The 21976-nt window shown below is 42.0% G+C and overlaps 1 protein-coding gene across 4 annotated transcripts; it reads left to right on the top strand.

The window, feature by feature from the left end:
• The first annotated feature begins 885 nt into the window (after window positions 1-885).
• On the top strand, window positions 886-21972 carry cblc (Cbl proto-oncogene C, E3 ubiquitin protein ligase). 4 transcript variants are annotated; one of them, XM_014155423.2, is made up of 13 exons: window positions 886-1106; window positions 1399-2103; window positions 10577-10723; window positions 12168-12324; window positions 12547-12668; window positions 13481-13618; window positions 14633-14852; window positions 15731-15889; window positions 16808-16957; window positions 17092-17150; window positions 17554-17637; window positions 19450-19514; window positions 21317-21972. In XM_014155423.2, exons 2-13 carry the CDS (start codon window positions 1727-1729, stop codon window positions 21439-21441), a joined length of 1803 nt encoding a protein of 600 aa, XP_014010898.2. In that variant the 5' UTR covers window positions 886-1106; window positions 1399-1726; the 3' UTR covers window positions 21442-21972. The 4 variants fall into 4 exon arrangements, with proteins under 4 accessions (XP_014010898.2, XP_014010888.2, XP_014010904.2 ...); XM_014155429.2 differs by having other exon boundaries at window positions 887-1106; window positions 1402-2103; XM_014155413.2 differs by having other exon boundaries at window positions 886-2103.
• The last annotated feature ends 4 nt before the right edge of the window (window positions 21973-21976 follow it).

The raw sequence follows: 21976 nt of genomic DNA, 5'->3' as shown, positions 1-21976 counted from the left end.
CCAGGTTTGCTGTTCACTTGAGCAATATGAGATGGAGCGGACTTCCATGCAATAATGGCTCTATATAACACTGTACACTTTCTGGAATTTGTTCTGGATTTGGGGACTGTGAACTTATTGAACTTGTTCATGAGCTCAACTTGAACTGTAATTGTCTCGACAAGGTGCAAAATCAGACAATATTAAAATATGGACCACAACACTTGACAGTGTGTATTTGTGTAATGTCTGTTGATTTGTGTTTTTTGTCCTGTCAACCAAAAATGAATAGAAAATATGCATTCATGAGTCTGTGGCGTTTTTTAGACACCTCCAACTTAATCCCATTGGGATGGCATTTACCGTTCTCTCTAGATAGTTTCCCTTTACAAATGTTACAACAGAGAAGAATATGGTGCTAACAGTTAAATTCTGCTTGGTCCCACAGTCTCACAAAGGGAAGACAGCAGTTGAGGGCTGCTTTACACATGAAACATCACTGGGCCTTGACCTGCAGTGCGATGACTTCACATACATCCTGTAGCGCAATGCTCTTCATCTTTGTGACATCTAATCACTATAAGTTTCCACTACTCTCTCTCTTCCTCTCTCTCTCTTTTTATACTCTCTTTTTATACCACTCTCTACACGACACACTCTCCTTGTGGGTATTCCCTGTTTCCTCTTCCCCCCTCCTTTCTTAGTAATCAGTTACCTCTAAGCCCAAACCTATCTCAGCCTCACTCCACCTTCACACACAAAGACTACAAACCTGTTTGTCTGGCTGCAAACCAGGAAGAACATCAAAGAAAGAGAGAGAGAGCATAAAAAGTGACACAAAACAAAGAGAGAGAGAGAGAGCATGAACAAGTGACACAAAACAAAGAGAGAGAGAGAGAGAGAGAGGGGCCAGCCAGAGTCAGACTGAGACATAAAAAAGTTTCCGTTGTGCTGCAAAGAGAGCCTGGGGTCTATATCTGAGACACCATTTGTATGTTGTAGATGAAATCAGAGAGAGTTACGCCACTTGGGGGGAGAGATAGTGGCTGGGCACAAGAGCGTAAAATGTTGAGTAAGAAGGGGAGGAGAGAACAGGGGAGGAGAGGTGTTGAGATAGTTTAGGAAGGGTGAGTGGTTATTTGTATGTCTTGTTCTGCCCTCCCTTGCTCTCTCTCTTTCAGGGTTTTCTCTTTACACTTTCTCTTTACAGACTGAACGGGAAAGAGACTGTTTCTAAAAAATATTGGCTACTTCTGGAGAACTGACCAAAGAAATTGAGGATTTATGAATTGAGGATTTTATGAATGCAGACTTGAAAAACCAACATTTTTGAAAGATTGTTTGTAAACAGTTTTGAGAGATTATTTGTTTGCACTTTTCTGGACAAGACGTTTCACCTCCATTCTTTCTAATCCACAGCAGTTGTCTCCATTCTTGTTGGACTATGGTATATTCTGGCACTCTGCCCCTATCTGGATTACCGGATTTCATTGGATTATTCTTTGGATTACTGAGGAACACTGGTGAAGATATATTGGATAAAGTGTGCTCTTTTCAACTCAAGCTGTCAACCATAAAGATACAATGACAACATTTACTAAGCCGTCCATGCCATACATGACAGACATCTAGACCACTCCCTCATTCAACTGTCACAGATAGGGCTGCCAGACACAAACCGCCAGGCTGCACTGAACAGATCCCACTCGGACTAACACACCACAACCAGGAATCCCTCCTCAGGACAATGGCCACTGGAGGGAATGGGCTAGGATCTGACCGGAGCCTGAAATCCACTTCCCAGCCGCCCAGTGCCTCTGACCGGCGGCAGGTGGACAAGGCCTTGAAGAGGCTGGAGAAGCTGCATCGGCTGTGTACCAACCCCAGGCTGGGCCTGAGGAACAGCCCCCCATACCTCCCCGAGGTGGTCTCAGAGACAGCCACGCACCTCACCCAGGTGTGGGAGCCGTACAGGGGGCCTGCATCGAGGGGGCAGGCCCCCCGGGGGGACGAGGGGGAGTACCTGAGGATCCATGCAAGACACCTGCTGGATAAGACTAACCGGGCCGTGCTGCTGTTTAAAGAGGGGCGCGATAAGATGTTCGAGGAGATGTCCAGCTACAGGTGAGAGAGAACAACAAGGGCCGGACCATAACTTGATATATGGGGTCGTAAGCGATATCTTTGTAAAAACTCAAACGGCTCAGAAAGTTACCTGCATGTGTCTCCAGTTAGGATTTGGTGCTTAATCCAATAATCATACGCATTGTCAGTGTTGGGGAAGATACTCTAAAAATATAGTTTACCAAGCTACCAATTATTTTACACTAGAAGAAATTAAGCTACACTAAAGCTACCGTTAAGAAAATACAGTTTACTACAGAGAGTATAAAACATTAGGAACACCTTCCAAATATTAAGTTGCACCCCCTTTTGCCCTCAGAACAGCTTCAATTCGTCAGGTAATGGACTCTACAAGGGGTCGAAAGCGTTCCACAGGGATGCTGGCCCAAGTTTACAGTGATATCCTGTCTGTAGTGTATAGTCTAGCAGACAGGCTGCATACGTTCATGCCATGTGAGGAGCCAGGGGGAGATTTCAGTCCAGGCTGGGAGACATGATGTTCGCCACGATGATGTGACTACCAGATAGGGTAGTTTTGTTATCTAGCACAGACCTATTGCCAAGCCTGACAACCCATTTTCTAATTGTTTATTAGATTTGTCAGTTCTAATCACAAGTAAATGACTATATAGGATAGTCTGTAACCCCAAATAAAAATCTTAAACACACTCCACAATAATTTTACATAAAGCCTGCCAAGCTCTTTTGGCAATGCCAGATGCTCATACTGTGTCAGGACAAAACAGGACTTTTAGTCCGTACAGAGAACTTTGTCTAGCAATTCTAAACTATGAAATATTTCCCAATATGGACACAGTGTACAAAACATTAGGAACACCTTCCTAACACCTTCCTAATATTGAAGAAAGGTGTTCCTCAGACAGCCTCAATTCTTTGGGGTATGGACTCTACAGGGTGTTTAAAGCATTCCACAAGGATGCTGGCCCATATTGACCCCAATGCTTCCCACAGTTGTAAGAAGTTGGCTGGATGTCCTTTGGGTGGTGGACCATTTTTGATACACACGGGAAACTGTTGAGCGTGAAAAACTCAGCAGCGTTGCAGTTCTTGACACACTCAAAGCGGTGCGCCTGACACCTACTACCATACCCCGTTCAAACGCTCTTAAATCTTTTGTCTTGCCCATTCACCCGCTGAATGGCACACATACACAATCCGTGTCTCAATTGTCTCAAGACTTAAAAATCCTTCTTTAATCTGTCTCATCCCCTTCATCTACACTGATTGAAGTGAATTTAACAGGTGACATCAATAAGGGATCATAGCTTTCACCTGGATTCACCTGGTCAGAGCTAAATGTTTTGTACACTCAGTATAGTTCACTACATCCAAATTCTAATATCTAATTCTGAAATGTCATAGACTACAAATTGCAAGAACAGATCACTTTGGGGTCATATGTTAACAGAATGTGTAATTAAGCCTATTAAACACAAAACTATGTTTGAAGTGAGAATTAGGCTGGTCTGATGACGAAAAAGGAAGGAAATGATTGCCTACTACACCTGTATATTATTTTCCTTTTCCAAATAAAAAGTGTCTAGTCCCAATAGTTAGCTACATCACAAAGTAATTCACTACTAAAAACACTACCAATATTTGAATTGAGTTCAACTACCACCAAGTTACTGCTAAATGTAGTTAAATTACTAGTTGAACTACATGTAGTTCACTACACCCCAACACTGCACATTGTTGACATGGTTTTTGCTCTCCTCATTCACTTTTAATCTAGCATGAATAAACATGAATACTTTTTTATATCCATAAAAGTGAAACAATTACTACTCAAAAAACATTATGCATCTGTAGGCTACAAGACTATTATACCAGAAATTGAACCCTGAGGATACCATTGATTTAGAGTACATTTTAGGATGTTGACCTTTTCACCCCAAAAAGGGCTGACCTTTACTAAGACAAATAAATCAGCTGTGGGGTCAAGGGCAGGGCATGTGTCCGAGATATCTGACTCCACCAGCACCATGACACAGACTTTGCGCCAATATTCTCAATGGCCAATATTCAAATCAATTCTCAAGTAACTAAGGCCAACTAGGAAAATTAAAATGCATAGTATTAGATTGGCAAATTCATAAGGACTTGGTTGGCATTAGACTTGATATGTACAGTAAGTGAATTATGGAGCACAGCCAGAGACAGAGCAGAACCACAATGACACAAATAGACCTGAGCAACCATTAACATCCAGTTATAGTACCAGCGAGACAAAAATGACCATTCCCAGTTCCTTCAAGTCGGCTGTCTTAAAACATAAACACAGAATCAATATGGCATTTAGGTTCGCGCTACTGCAGATACATTTAGTTATTTAGTAGTTGTGCAGTAGTTGTGCAGTTTTTAAGGTGGGTATTTTGGGAAGAAATGTATCTGAGTGACTCAGTGTTTGGAACCAAACCTCTGTTCCGTTGAGACTACTAATGTCTCAGAGAGACAATGAAGTGGACCTGAGGCTTTATCATGCTAATAGTAACTGGGTGAAACTGGGTGATCGCAACAACTCTCTGGGATATACGGGCCATGGAGAAAGGCAGTCTGGTTCTCTGAGACGTTTCAGGGTGGTGTTTTAAAGACAATCATGAACAAAATAATGTAAATATTGTATCTTCTTTATAAATTTGGAAATGTTTTAATATTGTTTCTTACATTTGTTAATTACTCAAAGTACAAAATTAAACAAATATTTCTCAATTATACAGTTGAAGTCGGAAGTTTACGTACACCTTAGCCAAATACATTTAAACTTGGTTTTTCACAATTCCTGACATTTAATCCTAGTAAAAATGATCTGTTTTAGGTCAGTTAGGATCACCACTTTATTTTAAGAATGTGAAATGTCAGAATAATAGTAGAGAGAATGATTTATTTCTGCTTTTTTTCATTCATCACATTCCCAGCGGGTCAGAAGTTTACATACACTCAATTAGTATTTGGTAGCATTGCCTTTAAATTGTTTAACTTGGGTGAAATGTTTCGGGTAGCCTTCCACAAGCTTCCCACAATAAGTTGGGTGAATGTTGGCCCATTCCTCCTGACAGAGCTGGTGTAACTGAGTCAGGTTTGTAGGCCTCCTTGCTCGCACAAACTTTTTCAGTTCTGCCCACAAATGTTCTACAGGATTGAGGTCAGGGCTTTGTGATGGCCACTCCAATACCTTGACTTTGTTGTCCTTAAGCCATTTTGCCACAACTTTGGATGTATGCTTGGGGTCATTGTCCATTTGGAAGACCCATTTGTGACTAAGCTTTAACTTCCTGACTGACGTCTTGAGATGTTGCTTCAATATATCCACATTATTTTGTGAAGTGCACCAGTCCCTCCTGCAGCAAAGCACCCACACATGATGATGCTGCCACTCCCGTGCTTCACAGTTGGGATGGTATTCTTTGGCTTGCAAGCCTCCCTCTTTTTCCTCCAAACATAATGATGGTCATTATGGGCAAACAGTTCTATTTTTGTTTCATCAGACCAGAGGATATTTCTCCAAAAAGTACAATCTTTGTCCCCATGTGCAGTTGCAAACCGTAGTCTGGCTTTTTTATGGCGGATTTGAAGCAGTGGCTTCTTCCTTGCTGAACGGCCCTTCAGGTTATGTTGATATAGGACTCGTTTTACTGTGGATATAGATACTTTTGTACCTATTTCCTCCAGCATCTTCACAAGGTCCTTTGCTGTTGTTCTGGGATTGATTTGCACCTTTCGCACCAAAGTACGTTCATCTCTTGGAGACAGAATGCATTTCCTTCCTGAGCGGTATGATGGCTGTGTGGTCCTATGGTGTTTATACTTGCGTACTATTGTTTGTACAGATGAACGTTGTACCTTCAGGTGTTTGGAAATTGCTCCCAAGGATGAACCAGACTTGTGGAGGTCTACAATTTATTTTCTGAGGTCTTGGCTGATTTCTTTTGATTTTCCCATTATGTCTAGCAAAGAGGCACTGAGTTTGAAGGTAGGCCTTGAAATACATCCACAGGTACACCTCCAACTGACTCAAATGATGTCAATAAGCCTATCAGAAGCTTCTAAAGCCATGACATAATTTTCTGGAATTTTCCAAGCTGTTTAAAGGCACAGTCAACTTAGTGTATGTTAACTTCTGACCCACTGGAATTGTGATACAGTGAATTATAAGTGAAATAATCTGTCTGTAAACAATTGTTGGAAAAATTACTTGTGTCATGCACAAAGTAGATGTCCTGACCAACTTGCCAAAACTATAGTTTGTTAACAAGAAATTTGTGGAGTGGTTGAAAAACGAGTTTTAATAACTCCAACCTAAGTGTATGTAAACTTCCGATCTAACGCTAAACACATAACATTTTTACAATAATACAAAAAAGTCTGTATTATCTGTGAAGTCAAGAAAAAGCTATGAGCTATGTGTAATTTTTCCAAAATGCTGAATCTCACTATTGGTAAGAAGAACAGGGCTTGGCTAAGGATGCATGTTCAGTGCAGTGCAGTACAGCCGGACCGGCAAGTCTTAACATAACTGTTATTCCCTTTGCTCCTTGTCATCTGTATTTTGCTCTCTGAATCTACAGAATGTGTGTATCATGAAATAACATTAATTTTCATTATGCCATGTCATAACAAAAGTTTAAATAAACAACTGAGAGAGGCAGATTATTGTTAGTTTATATTAATAACACCCACATACAATGAAATAACCATTCAAACCTCCTACTCGCCCTTCAAACCCTTCTCTGTTCATGGAAAGCAACACACAAACAAATATAGATGTTTCTCTGTTCTTCAACGTTTTTACACACCGCCCATGCCTGGGTAAAATGCCGTAGTTTGCTATAAAGCTAAATTCAATGGCAGGGAAATTGCCATTGAGTCAATGTGGTGTTGCTTTGGCTTTGACAAGCAGTAGCAAGTCCCTGCAGGTGCAATTGCAATTAACCACGATTGTTGCAACAATAAGTAACAGCTACCAGTATATTACATTAGTGATAATAGTCTATTGCAAAAACCGGTAACTATGCCACATGCACTGTCGCCTTGTTGGTCTTCAGTGAGAGGCAGGCACATAGTACTGTCATACGTACTGTAGGTACAGAATCAATGTCATGTGAGCTCTTTCTTTCCAATAAGAAGTTGCTATGCTTTACACACACCATTGAGCTCAACTGTAGACAGGATGCAGTGAATGAGTGTGGTGGAAAGTAAGAAATGAACATGGTCAACCAGGTTAGTTAAGGATGGAAACTTCAGTCCTGCTCTCAACTGCCCGTACAGCCAAAGAGATGAGAGAATGGTTGAGACGGTGATTGGAACACACAGTAAGAGGTTTATGGCCGGATCGTTACTGTCCCTGGCAGGCTGATAATAGATACACACACAAGGGAAGAACCACTCAGTAACTTTTGAGTGTCTTATTGGTTGGTCAAGTTGCTAACGGAAAATTCTGTTTCTGCGGCACAACACGAACAAGGACAGGAAGAGCAAGACTGTGACATCCTGTTTGTACAAGCACGAGTGTACCTGTGTGTGTGTAACATAGCGAGAGAGAGAGAGAGAGAGAGAGAGAGAGCACGTCAGAAATCAGCTCAATGTAATTGAAGAATCCATAGAATCTAACCACTTCTGGGAAAATTGAAAAACTAAACAAATGACAACACGAAGAGTTATCTATCCAAAATGGAGATGTGTGGATAAACCACTTCTCCAATCTTTTTGGCTCTATAACAAAGAACAAACTGCAAAAATATATACATGATCAAATACAAATCTTAGAATCAACTATTAAAGACTACCGGAACCCACTCGTCACCAATGACATTGAATGAACTGCAGGACAAAATACAAACCCTCCAATCCAAAAAGGCCTGTGGAGTTGATGGTATCCTAAATTAAATTATCAAATATACAGACCACAAATTCCAATTGGCTATACTTAAACTCTTAAACATCATCCTCAGCTCTGGCATCTTCCTCAATATTTGGAACCAAGGACTGATCACCCCAATCCACAAAAATGGAGACAAATTTGACCCCAATAACTACCGGGGGATATGCGTCAACAGCAACCTTGGGAAAATCCTCTGCATTATCATTAACAGCAGACTCTTATATTTCATCAGCAAAAACAATATTCTGAGCAAATGTCAAATAGGCTATTTAGCAAATTACCATACGACAGACCACGTATTCACTCTGCACACCCTAATTGACAAAAAAACAAAACAAAACAAAGGCAAAGTCTTCTCATGCTTTGTTAATTTCAAAAAAGCTTTTAACTCAATTTGGCATCAGGGTCTGCTATACAAATTGATTGAAAGTGGTGTTGAGGGAAAAATATACAACATTATAAACTCCATGTACACAAACATCAAGGGTGCAGTTAAAATTGGCAGACAACACACACATTTATTTCCACAGTGTTGGGGGGTGAGACAGGGTTACATCTTAAGTCCCACCCTCTTCAATATATATAACAACGAATTGGCGAGGGCACTAGAACAGTCTGCAGCCACCGGCCTCACCCTACTAGAATCTGAAGTCAAATGTCTACTCTTTGCTGATGATCTGGTGCTTCTGTCCCTAATCAAGGAGGGCCCACAGCAGCATCTAGATCTTCTGCACAGATTCTGTCAGACCTGGACCCTGACAGAAAATCTCAGTAAGACAAAAGTAATGGTGTTCCAAAAAAGGTCCAGTTGTCAGGACCACAAATACAAATTCCATCTAGACACCGCAGCCCTACAGCACACAAAAAAATTATACATACCTCGGCCTAAACATCAGCGCCACAGGTAACTTCCACAAAGCTGTGAACGATCTGAGAGACGAGGCAAAAAGGGCATTCTATGCCATCAAAAGGAACATAAAATTCGACATACCAATTAGGATCTGGCTAAAAGTACTTGAATCGGATATAGAACCCATTGCCCTTTATGTTTGTGAGGTCTGGGGTCCGCTCACCCACCAAGAATTCACAAAATGGGACAAACACCAAATTGAGACTCTGCATGCAGAGTTAAGCAAAAATATCCTCAGTGTACAAAGTAAAACACCAAATAATGTATGTAGAGCAGAATTAGGCCAATACCCGCTAATGATCAAAATCCAGAAAATAGCCGTTAAATTCAACAACCACCTAATGGAAGTGATTCCCAAACCTTCCATAACAAAGCCATCACCTACAGAGAAATGAACCTGGAGAAGAGCCCCCTAAGCAGGCTCTGTTCACAAACACAAACAGATGCCACAGAGCCCCAGGACAGCAACACAATTAGACTGCAACCAAATCATGAGAAAACAAAAAGATAATTGCTTGACACATTGGAAAAAATTTACAAAAAAACAAAGCGAACTATATTGCTATTTGGCCCTAAACAGAGAGTACACAATGGCAGAATATCTGACCACTGTGACTGACCCAGAATTAAGGAAATCTTTGACAATGTACAGACTCAGTGAGCATAGCCTTGCTATTGAGAAAGGCCACCAAAGGCAGACCTGGCTCTCAAGAGAAGACAGTCTATGTGCACACTGCCCACAAAAGGAGGTGGAAACTGAGCTGCACTTCCTAACCTCCTGCCAAATGTATGACATATTAGAGACACTTATTTGCTATTTGGCCCTAAACAGAGAGTACACAATGGCAGAATATCTGACCACTGTGACTGACCCAGAATTAAGGAAATCTTTGACAATGTACAGACTCAGTGAGCATAGCCTTGCTATTGAGAAAGGCCACCAAAGGCAGACCTGGCTCTCAAGAGAAGACAGTCTATGTGCACACTGCCCACAAAAGGAGGTGGAAACTGAGCTGCACTTCCTAACCTCCTGCCAAATGTATGACATATTAGAGACACTTATTTCCCTCAAATTACACAGACCCACGAAGAAATCAAAAACAAACCCAATTTTGATAAACTCCCATATGTACTGGGTGAAATACCACAGTGTGCAATCACAGCAGCAGGATTTGTGACCTGTTGCTACAAGAAAAGGGCAGCTAGTGAAGAACAAACACCATTGTAAATAAAACCTATATTTATGTATAATTATTTTCCCCATTTTCCCTATTTGCACATCATTACAACACTGTATATAGACATAATATGACATTTTAAATGTCTTTATAATTTTGGAACCTTTGTGACTGTAATGTTTACTGTTCATTTTTATTATCTGTTTATGATCTATTTCACTTGCTTTGGCAATGTAAACATGTTTCCTATGCCAATAAAGCCCCTTAAATGGAATTGAATTGAGAGAGAGAGAAAGAGAGGGATACATTACTGCTTGTTAGAGGGTACAATGCCCATTATCTCTATGAGATCTAAAGTTTACTTTCATTCTAGCTGCCACTGTTGCATTTTAAGTTATGGACCAGAAAGCCTACCCTTATCACCCTAGTTGATACATTGTAAAAAGCTCAGAATAGCTTAATGTTATTTTCTGTTATTCACAGGAGAAACTTGACCAAGCTGTCCCTGCTCTTCAGTCACATGCTCTGGGAGCTGAGGGCCATGTTTCCCGAGGGGCGCTTTCAAGGCGACACCTACAGGCTGACTAAGACAGAGGCCGGAGAGTTCTGGAGGCGAGCATTTGGAAACAAGTGAGTGTTGGGTGGGGTAACAGTGGAACTAGAATGGAATAAGGGACGTGGACTTGACAGAACATTCCACAAATAGGAACAGTCTATTTGTATATACACTACTGGTCAAAAGTTTGAGAACACCTACTCATTCAAGGTTTTTTTTCTTCTTTTTTCTATTTTCTACATTGTAGAATAATAGTGAAGAAATCAAAACTATGAAATAACACATGGAATCATGTAGGAACCAAAAAAAATCTAAATATATTTTATATTTGAGATTCTTCAAATGATCACCTTTGACTTGATGACAGCTTTGACATTCTCTCAACCAGCTTCACCTAGAATGCTTTCCAACAGTCTAGAAGGAGTTACCACACATGCTGAGCACTTGTTGGCTGCTTTTCCTTCAGTCTGCAGTCCGACTCATTCCAAAACATCTCAACATCTCAACCTTCTCCTCAATGCTTTACAGTGGGGAATATACATGTGAAGATCATCCGTTCACCCCCACCGCGTCTCACAAAGACACGGCAGGTTGGAACCAAAAATCTCCAAGCAAGTCTATTCTTCTTATTGGTGTCCTTTAGCAATGGTTTCTTTGCAGCAATTCGACCATGAAGGCCTGATTCACACAGTCTCCTCTGAACAGTTGATGTTGAGATGTGTCTGTTACTTGAACTCAGTGAAGCATTTATTTGGGCTGCAATTTCTGAGGCTGGTAACTCTAATGAACTTATCCTCTGCAGCAGAGGTAACTCTGGGTCATCCATTCCTGTGGCGGACCTCATGAGAGCCACTTTAATCATAGCGCTTGATGGTTTTTGCGACTGCACTTGAAGAAACTTTCAAAGTTCTTGAAATGTTCCGTATTGACTGACCTTCATGTCTTGAAGTAATGATGGACTGTCATTTCTCTTTGCTTATTTGAGCTGTTCTTGCCATAATATATATATGCAACCCCTACCTTGTCACAACACAAATTATTGGTTCAAATCCATTAAGAAGGAAAGAAATTCCTCAAATTAACTTTTAAGAAGGCACTCCTGTTAATTGAAATGCATTCTTGGTGATTACCTCATGAAGCTGATTGAGAGAATGCCAAGAGTGTGCAAAGCTGTCATCAAGGAAATGGTGGCTATTTGAAGAATCTGAAATATAAAATATATTTTGATTTGTTTACTACATTATTTTGTTTACTACATGATTCCAATGTAGAAAATAGTAAAAATAAAGGAAAACCCTTGAATGAGTAGGTGTTCTAAAACTTTTGACCGGTAGTGCAGGCACAGTCTTTTTCTAGTCTTGTGAAAAGTATTCTGTTCCTCCACTTGCGATTTTTGATCATCTTTTGGCAGGTTTTCATTCCTCTCACTTTCACTCTCTTTCTCTCTCTCACTTTCCTTCTTCCTTTATCTCCCACCCCTCTCTCCCTCTCCTCCCCTCCTCTCGTACTCTCTCCTAGGTGTATTGTGCAGTGGAGCAGTTTTAAGCAGCATCTTCGTAGGGTCCATGGCTTTGAAGAGGGGATGGAGTCCATGGCTCTAAAGTCAACTGTAGACCTCACCTGTAACGACTACATCTCAGTGTTTGAGTTTGACATCTTCACCAGGCTATTCCAGGTACATGTGATCCATATATCTTAGCCCTGTTCTAAGTAGCCATACATCATGGTTAATTAGACACCTCACATAGTGTTCAGTGAATATGCATTCTGCCACTTTCCAAGATGTCTATCCCATTCTTTCTCTCCCACTGTCTAAAGAAAGCCAAAACATTCCAAACTGGAAAGAAATAACACATATTTAAACTGATAGTATATGTGTCCTCCCCTCTCCTGTCAGCCCTGGAGGTCTCTTCTGAGGAACTGGAACCAGTTGGCAGTGACCCATCCCGGCTACATGGCCTTCCTCACCTACGACCAGGTCAAAGCCCGCCTCCAAAACTACCTGCACCGGCCCGGGAGGTGAGGACAGGAGAGATTGTTTGGGGGTGAATGGGTTGGGGTGTGGCGAGAGAGAGTAGATGACTGGGAAGGAACAGGGAGATAGGAGGGGCTCAGGAGAAAAGAGAGGAGGTGTACCATACCCTACAACAATATCTGCAGTGATTACTTTTAATACTGACATTATAATTATAGTGATAGTAAAGAATAATACCTAGATCCGTAGAGGTAACTGCCAAAATAATGGAAACACTTGAGGAAATGAGGGGTACAAAGTATAGTGAAAGAAGGTGCTTCCACATAGGTGTGGTTCCTGAGTTAATTAAGAAATTAACATCCCATTATGCTTAGGGTCATGTACAAAAATGCTGGGCAGGCCATTATTTTTCCCATTATTTTGGCGACTATGGCTATGCCCCTATAAGATGACACCCACAGGGCATGAGAAGTCACTGAATGGTTTGATGACCATGGAAACAATGTAAACCATATGCTATGGCCATCTCAGTCACCAGATCTCAACCTAATTGAACGCTTATGGGAGATTCTGGAGAGGCGCCTGAGGCACCGTTTTCAACCACCATCAACAAAATTCCAAATTATTGAATTTCTCGTGGAAGAATGGTGTCGCATCCTTCCAATAGATTACCAGACACTTGTAAAATCTATTCCAAAGATGCATTGAAGCTGTTCTGGCTCGTGGTGGCCCAACGCCCTATTAAGACACTTTATGTTGGTGTTTCCTTTATTTTGGCGGTTATCTGTATTTCATGGTCAAATCTGTATGAACTCCAGTAAAGACGTTTCCATGTGAACTCTGTATCTCTGTCCAGCTACATCTTCCGTCTGAGCTGCACTCGAATGGGCCAGTGGGCCATTGGTCATGTGACTGGTGATGGCGGCATCGTACAGACGATCCCCCAGAATACACCTCTCTACCAGGCCCTCATCCAGGGCTTCAGGGAGGGCTGGTAAGTAAACACGCTCATGGACACACCGCAGGAGGTTGGTGTAACCTTAATTGGGGAGGACAGGCTTGTGGCAATGACTGGAGTGTAATCAGTGGAACGGTGTCAAATACATCAAACACATGATTTCATTCTGGTCATTATTATGAGCCGTTCTCCCCTCAGCAGCCTCCACTGACACACACACTAGTGATGCGCGGGTTGACTCATAAAAAAAGGTATCCGTGGTTATATACGTGGGGTGGGATTAGGGTTATTAAATATTGTGTGGATGAAGGGTGGCTGGGTGGCGGGCGGGTTGAATAAAGAGAAAACAATACCTTAAAAAATCCACAAACATTGAGGTTTTAATTTAACTATGTTAGGCCTTCCGGCAATGGCTTTAGAGCATAAGCCTAAGCTTCTGGGCCTAACTGTACGAGCGCTAAATAGTCTACACGCCAATTGCCAAATGGTTTTGGGATTGGCAGAACAAGTTAACTTCGATACACAGAGGCAAAAAGGACAATGTCGGTGTTAAATTCAAGAAGAGAAATGCTGTAAAATGGAGAGTTGTAAATAAAGAGAAGGGAGTAATGTTGGGAAAGATTTGGTGGTGGTAAAAGAGGATGATAGCAGTGCCGGTTATGTGATTTATGTGTGATGATTGTGAGATGCTATACAAATCCGACAGTCACAAGATGGGGACTTCAAATAGGCCTATGGCAGGTCAAAGGAACTGTAGCCTACTGTTCAGATGGGTTAAAAGGGAACTGAAATCTGGACACTAACAGTAGGTATATGGCCTCTCACATAGCCTTAATATTGACTCTTGCAGAACTAAGCATTTCTTGCAGTAAAATGATACACCAAATGTAAGCTACATTTTGACTTGGGAATAGGAGTGCTGATGGGTTATTAAAAGTTGTGGGTGGATGCAGGTGAACAAACAGCTGACCAACACTAACACACAACATTTACATAGGCCTGTAATTGTTTTGCATAATGTGTGTAATTCTGTGTTGTGTTTGTCTGCAGCTATCGTTACCCTGACGGACGTGATGTGAACCCAGACCTCACCAGTCTGTGTGAACCAGCACAGAGAAGCAGGGTCAAAGTCACAGAGGATGAGTATGAGATGTACTGTGAGATGGGTAGTACCTTCCAGTTGTGCAAGATCTGTACAGAGAGAGACAAGGACACACGCATCCAGCCCTGCGGACACCTGCTGTGCCAACCCTGCCTCACAGGATGGCAGGTATGCCTACTCTGTCATTGACGACGTCACCAACAAAACCCTCAAAGCCAAACCACACATTGTTCACTCACACAATGTCTCTGACATCACCCAGCCACATCCTCTTTTATTCATATATATCATCAGCATGCCAATTTGGGTTAGCTGTGTGGAATTGTTTTTTGGTCAGACAGTTAATGTCTGTAGTGAGCCAGCCCACTACACATCAATAGGTGAACCGGCGTAGCAGCACATAGAGCAGTATTGTGGACCATCGTGTCCTAACATGTGGGTTAGGACTTCCTGTGTGAGCCGAAGCTTACATCCTCCTCATGCTACACTCACACTGAGGAGACTCACCCATAGAGTTTCCACTCCTCACCTGGTCACACACTCTCACACACAGTCACACTTCAGGGGCCAAGAAGACACAATAGAATAGATTTGAACAGAATACTCCAGTTTTTACCAAAGTGAACTACGGTAGAATGCTCAATCTTCATTTGATATGCTAAACCAGTTGCTTTACTGTAAGTGTAGCTTCATGCAAATAACACACAGAAAGGACATGATTATGGGTATTGTACTTTCAGCATGGGAAATGCATCTGCTCAGGAATGCTTTTGACCGAACCAAATTACTGCATCATCCCGGGGATCTTTTTGACATACAGCAATCATTTTTCTCTCTGCATTGATGGGAAGGGCCCGGAACTATTTCACTGTTAGTCTATACCTGTTGTTTATGAAGTATGCGACAAATAAAATATGTAATTTGATTTGATACAACAATACACACACGTACACAGACACGTGAGTTTCTACACATTAACATACAGTACAGATGTGTAGATAATGTTTATTCTGCTTAACCAAGTGTGATCATTCCATGTGTTGCAGAAGTCGGATGGACACACCTGCCCATACTGTCGCTGTGACATCAGAGGGACAGAGTCCATCCTGGTGGAGCCTTACCTGTCTGTCAGCGAGGAAGAAGAAGATGAAGATGACCTGGAGGATGTACAGCTAGTCATGAAAAAACTGGCCTATATGAAGAGGGTGTGTTTGTTTGTGTGTGGTTGTGAGCGGGGGTGATGTGGGGTTCTCTTTCACTGTCTCTGTCTCTTAGTGTTCTTTCTCTTGCATCCTTCTCCCTCTCTCTCTCTCTCTCCCTCTCTCTCTCTCTCTCGCTCTCTCTCTCTCTCTCTCCCTCTCTCTCTCTCTCTCCCTCTCTCTCTCTCTCTCTCTCTCCCTCTCTCTCTCTCTCTCCCTCTCTCTCTCTCTCTCTCTCTCTCTCTCTCTCTCTCTCTCTCTCTCTCTCTCTCTCTCTCTCTCTCTCTCTCTCTCTCTCTCTCTCTCTCTCTCTCTCTCTCTCTCTCTCTCTCTCTCTCTCTCTCTCTCTCTCTCTCTCTCTCTCTCTCCCTCTCTCTCTCTCTCTCCCTCTCTCTCTCTCTCTCTCTCTCTCTCTCTCTCTCTCTCTCTCTCCCTCTCTCTCTCTCTCTCTCTCTCTCTCTCTCTCTCTCTCTCTCTCTCTCTCTCTCTCTCTCTCTCTCTCTCTCTCTCTCTCTCTCCCTCTCTCTCTCTCTCTCTCTCTCTCTCTCTCTCTCTCTCTCTCTCTCTCTCTCTCTCTCTCTCTCTCTCTCTCTCTCTCTCTCTCTCTCTCTCTCTCTCTCTCTCTCTCTCTCTCTCTCTCTCTCTCTCTCTCTCTCTCTCTCTCTCTCTCTCTCTCTCTCTCTCTCTCTCTCTCTCTCTCTCTCTCTCTCTCTCTCTCTCTCTCTCTCTCTCTCTCTCTCTCTCTCTCTCTCTCTCTCTCTCTCTCTCTCTCTCTCTCTCTCTCTCTTTCTCTCCCTCTCTCTCTCTCTCTCTCTCTCTCTCTCTCTCTCTCTCTCTCTCTCTCTCTCTCTCTCTCTCTCTCTCTCTCTCTCTCTCTCTCTCTCTCTCTCTCTCTCTCTCTCTCTCTCTCTCTCGCTGATGCAGATGTCATCTGAAGAGTACCAATTCCCCAGCTCTCGCCTGGCTCCACCCCTCCCTCCCAAACACAGCACCTTCTCCCACTGCCCTTCCCCACAAGCCCCCTTACGACCCTCTGATATACTGGCCAAATACTCCCACTCTAACTCGCGTTCTGTAAGTTCCCCCATACACACACTCTACAGAATTGATAGTAACAGTCCCACAATGGAAAAAATAAGTCTAACCCATATTCACTGATAACTGGGGCTTTGGTAGACAGGTAAAAGTGTGTCCTTATTCCACCACAGGCTCACAGTGACACCCCATCAGACAGAGTGCTTACACACCACAATGCCAGCACTAACAGGTGAGCTCTAAATGCCTACTGCAGTGGATGGATAACTGCATTTTAGGCTATTAAGACTTATTTGAAATGAATCAACAATATGGAAGATGTTTGTCGGAAAGAGAAGAATTGTGTACTGTAGCCTACATCCTAAAGAAGCTCAGGAGATAAAATAGGACAATGTAAACAATGTTAGCTCACTGTTTGTTCCTCCCTTGGTCTGATGTTTACTGGCCATAGCCATACAGTTTACTGAATACATTTTATATAAACACTTTTGGTTTGTATGGTTTTCGCAATAACCTGAAACCTCACTACTTTATGTGTGACCTAATGTTACACAACTAAATATAATTCATTTGGTTACAGTACTTCCTCATTGAACTTGATTGAGAGCTCTTGTGTTCTGTCTCCTTCCCTTAAGATGCCAGTGGGAGGAGCTAGCTAGTAGTGAGGAGGAGAATTCTGGGGGGTTCAGACAACCGCCCACACTCCCAATCTCTCACAGGTCAGCCATGCCTGTCCCCAATGGGACTATTTTTAGTGTAACACAATAATATACTTGCTATACAGTGAGGGGAAAAAGTATTTGATCCCCTGCTGATTTTGTACGTTTGCCCACTGACAAAGAAATGATCAGTCTATAATTTTAATGGTAGGTTTATTTGAACAGTGAGAGACAGAATAACAACAAAATAATCTAGAAAAACGCATGTCAAAAATGTTATAAATTGATTTGCATTTTAATGAGGGAAATACGTATTTGACCCCCTCTCAATCAGAAAGATTTCTGGCTCCCAGGTGTCTTTTATACAGGTAACGAGCTGAGATTAGGAGCATACTCTTAAAGGGAGTGCTCCTAATCTCAGCTTGTTACCTGTATAAAAGACACCTGTCCACAGAAGCAATCAATCAATCAGATTCCAAACTCTCCACCATGGCCAAGACCAAAGAGCTCTCCAAGGATGTCAGGTACAAGATTGTAGACCTACACAAGGCTGGAATGGGCTACAAGACCATTGCCAAGCAGCTTGGTGAGAAGGTGACAACAGTTGGTGCGATTATTCACAAATGGAAGAAACACAAAAGAACTGTCAATCTCCCTCAGCCTGGGGCTCCATGCAAGATCTCACCTCATGGAGTTGCAATGATCATGAGAACGGTGAGGAATCAGCCCAGAACTACACGGGAGGATCTTGTCAATGATCTCAAGGCAGCTGGGACCATAGTCACCAAGAAAACAACTGGTAATACACTACGCCGTGAAGGACTGAAATCCTGCAGCGCCCGCAAGGTCCCCCTGCTCAAGAAAGCACATATACATGCACGTCTGCAGTTAGCCAATGAACATCTGAATGATTCAGAGGACTACTGGGTGAAAGTGTTGTGGTCAGATGAGACCAAAATGGAGCTCTTTGGCATCAACGCAACTCACCGAGTTTGGAGGAGGAGGAATGCAGCCTATGACCCCAAAAACACCATCCCATCCGTCAAGCATGGAGGTGGAAACATTACGCTTTGGGGGTGTTTTTCTGCTAAGGGGACAGGACAACTTCACCGCATCAAAGGGACGATGGACGGGGCCATGTACCATCAAATCTTGGGTGAGAACCTCCTTCCCTCAGCCAGGGCATTGAAAATGGGTCGTGGATGGGTATTCCAGCATGACAATGACCCAAAACACACGGCCAAGGCAACAAAGGAGTGGCTCAAGAAGAAGCACATTAAGGTCCTGGAGTGGCCTAGCCAGTCTCCAGACCTTAATCCCATAGAAAATCTGTGGAGGGAGCTGAAGGTTCGAGTTGCCAAATGTCAGCCTCGAAACCTTAATGACTTGGCGAAGATCTGCAAAGAGGAGTGGGACAAAATCCCTCCTGAGATGTGTGCAAACCTGGTGGCCAACTACAAGAAACGTCTGACCTCTGTGATTGCCAACAAGGGTTTTGCCACCAAGTACTAAGTCATGTTTTGCAGAGGGGTCAAATACTTATTTCCCTCATTAAAATGCAAATCAATTTATAACATTTTTGACATGCGTTTTTCTGGATTTTTTTGTTGTTATTCTGTCTCTCACTTTTCAAGTAAACCTACCATTTAAATTATAGACTGATCATTTCTTTGTAAGTGGGCAAACGTACAAAATCAGCAGGGGATCAATGAATTTTTTTCCTTCCATGTACATAAAAAAGTAAATGCGGCCACAAGTACTATGTTTTAATTGTAAACATTATTTGTATAGCACCTTGTATACAGTATTAGCTTTCCAAAGTGTTAAAACATGACGGTGGTGAATGCTGTTGTTGTGATCTCTGTGTAACAGTGAGGATTCTGTCTCAGAGCCAAACCTCCCCTCCTGTTCCGTCTCCTCCCAGTCCTGTGGAGAGGGTGAGTATCAGAGAGGAGGGGGGAGGGAGGGAGTGGAGGGCTGTTCTTTACCATAATAAACTATTTTACAGGGGCTTCTCCACTTACTGTAACACACAAAAGGTTGACCCCTCACTAATCTCTCTCTCTCTCTCTCTCTCTCTCTCTCTCATACAGTTGAAGTCCGAAGTTTACATACACCTTAGCCAAATACAAATACGTTTATTACAAATACGTTTTTCACAATTCCTGACATTTAATCCTAGTAAAAATTCCCTGTTTTAGGTCAGTTAGGATCACCACTTTATTTTAAGAATGTGAAATTTAGGAATAATAGTAGAGAATGATTTATTTCAGCTTTTATTTCTTTCATCACATTCCCATTGGGTCAGAAGTTTACATACACTCAATTAGTATTTGGTAGCATTGCCTTTAAATTGTTTAACTTGGGTCAAACATTTCGGGTAGCCTTCCACAAGCTCCCCACAATAAGTTGGGTGAATTTTGGCCCATTCCTCCTGACAGAGCTGGTGTAACTGAGTCTGGTGTGTAGGCCTCCTTGCTCGCACACGCCTTTTCAGTTCTGCCCACAAATTTTCTATAGGATTTAGGTCAGGGCTTTGTGATGGCACTACAATACCTTGACTTTGTTGTCCTTAAGCCATTTTGCCACAACTTTGGATGTATGCATTGTCCATTTGGAAGACCCATTTGCGACCAAGCTTTAACTTCCTGACTGATGTCTTGAGATGTTGCTTCAATATATCCACATCATTTTCCATCCTCATGATGCCATCTATTTGTGAAGTGCACCAGTCCCTCCTGCAGCAAACCACCCCCACATGATGATGCTGCTTCACGTTTGGGATGGTATTCTTTGGCTTGAAAGCATCCCCCTTTTTCCTCCAAACATAATGATGGTCATTATCGTCAAACAGTTCTATTTTTGTTTCATCAGACCAGAGGATATTTCTCTAAAAAGTACAATCTTTGTCCCCATGTTCAGTTGCAAACCGTAGTCTGGCTTTTTTATGGCTGTTTTGGAGCAGTGGCTTCTTTCTTGCTTAGCTGCTTTTCAGGTTATGTTGATATAGGACTCGTTTTAGTGTAAATATAGATACGTTTGTACCTGTTTCCTCCAGCATCTTCACAAGGTCCTTTGCTGTTGTTCTGGGATTGATTTGCACTTTTCGCACCAAAGTACATTCATCTCTAGGAGACAGAACACTTCTACTTCCTGAGTGGTATGACGGCTGTGTGGTCCCATGGTGTTTACACTTGCGTACTATTGTTTGTACAGATGAACGTGGTACCTTCAGGCATTTGGAAATTGCTCCCAAGGATGAACCAGACTTGTGGAGGTCTACAATTTTTTTTCTGTGGTCTTGGCTGATTTCTTATGATTTTCCCATGATGACAAGCAAAGAGGCTCTGAGTTTGAAGGTAGGCCTTGAAATACATCCACAGGTACACCCCCAATTGACTCAAATGATGTATATTAGCCTATCAGAAGCTTCTAAAGCCATGACATAATTTTCTGGAATTTTCCAAGCTGTTTAAAGGCACAGTCAACTTAGTGTATGTAAACTTCTGACCCACTGGAATTTAGATATCATGAATTATTATTGAAATAATCTGTATGTAAATTTTTTGGGAAGAATTACTTGTGTCATGCACAAAGTAGATGTCCTAACTGACTTGCCAAAACAATAGTTTGTTAACAAGAAATGTGTAGAGTGGTTGAAAAACGAGTTTTAATGACTAAGTGTATGTAAACTTCCGACTTCAACTGTACATATTCCAATCTAACATTTATCTTGAAGGTAGAGCAGCCTGGTTAGGGGCCTCAGATTCAGTGAAACAGAAGAAGAGATATAAAGAAAGGTGTGAAAGGACGTCAGAGCTCGGGTACAACCAGAGAGAGCGGGAGAGAACCATGTCCTCCTGACACTGGGAGAAAAGATAAGCACAACATCTCTGACTGACTCAAGAATGGATGGATAATAGGAATAAGAAAGGTTGATTTCCACTGTTCCTGTAAAAACAGCCATTGTTAATCTTATGTACCTTATGTATATGTATCTTATGTATGCCTTAATATGGAGGGAGAATGCCCTGTTGATTTACTAATAATGACATCAAAGTGAATGGAGAAGGACAGACTGATGGAACAACTCACTGATGCCCTCTGCTGCACAGTAAACAGAGTAAGCTGCTGCACAGTTCCAATAACAGGTCAAATTCTTTCATTGCTTGATATGTGTATGTAGGGCATTGAAAATATGCTACCTCATAATTTACCCCATACTTAAAACATGTTGTAAACCTAGGCTTTAATTCATGACTGCAAATTACAGCGTAGGGCAGAGTCCCTCAGAACTTTGTCCAGGATGTATGGCTAGTACGGTATATAGCCTAAATACTATAGATGTGTGTTAATATGATCAAACATGAAACCCAAATAAAGTTGTTAAATCAAGTTG

The sequence above is a fragment of the Salmo salar genome, chromosome ssa02 (assembly GCF_905237065.1).
Source record: "Salmo salar chromosome ssa02, Ssal_v3.1, whole genome shotgun sequence".
Taxonomy (NCBI): Eukaryota; Metazoa; Chordata; class Actinopteri; order Salmoniformes; family Salmonidae; genus Salmo; species Salmo salar.
The sequence above is the reverse complement of the archived record's forward strand: the minus strand, read 5'-3'. Positions and strand labels throughout refer to the sequence as shown.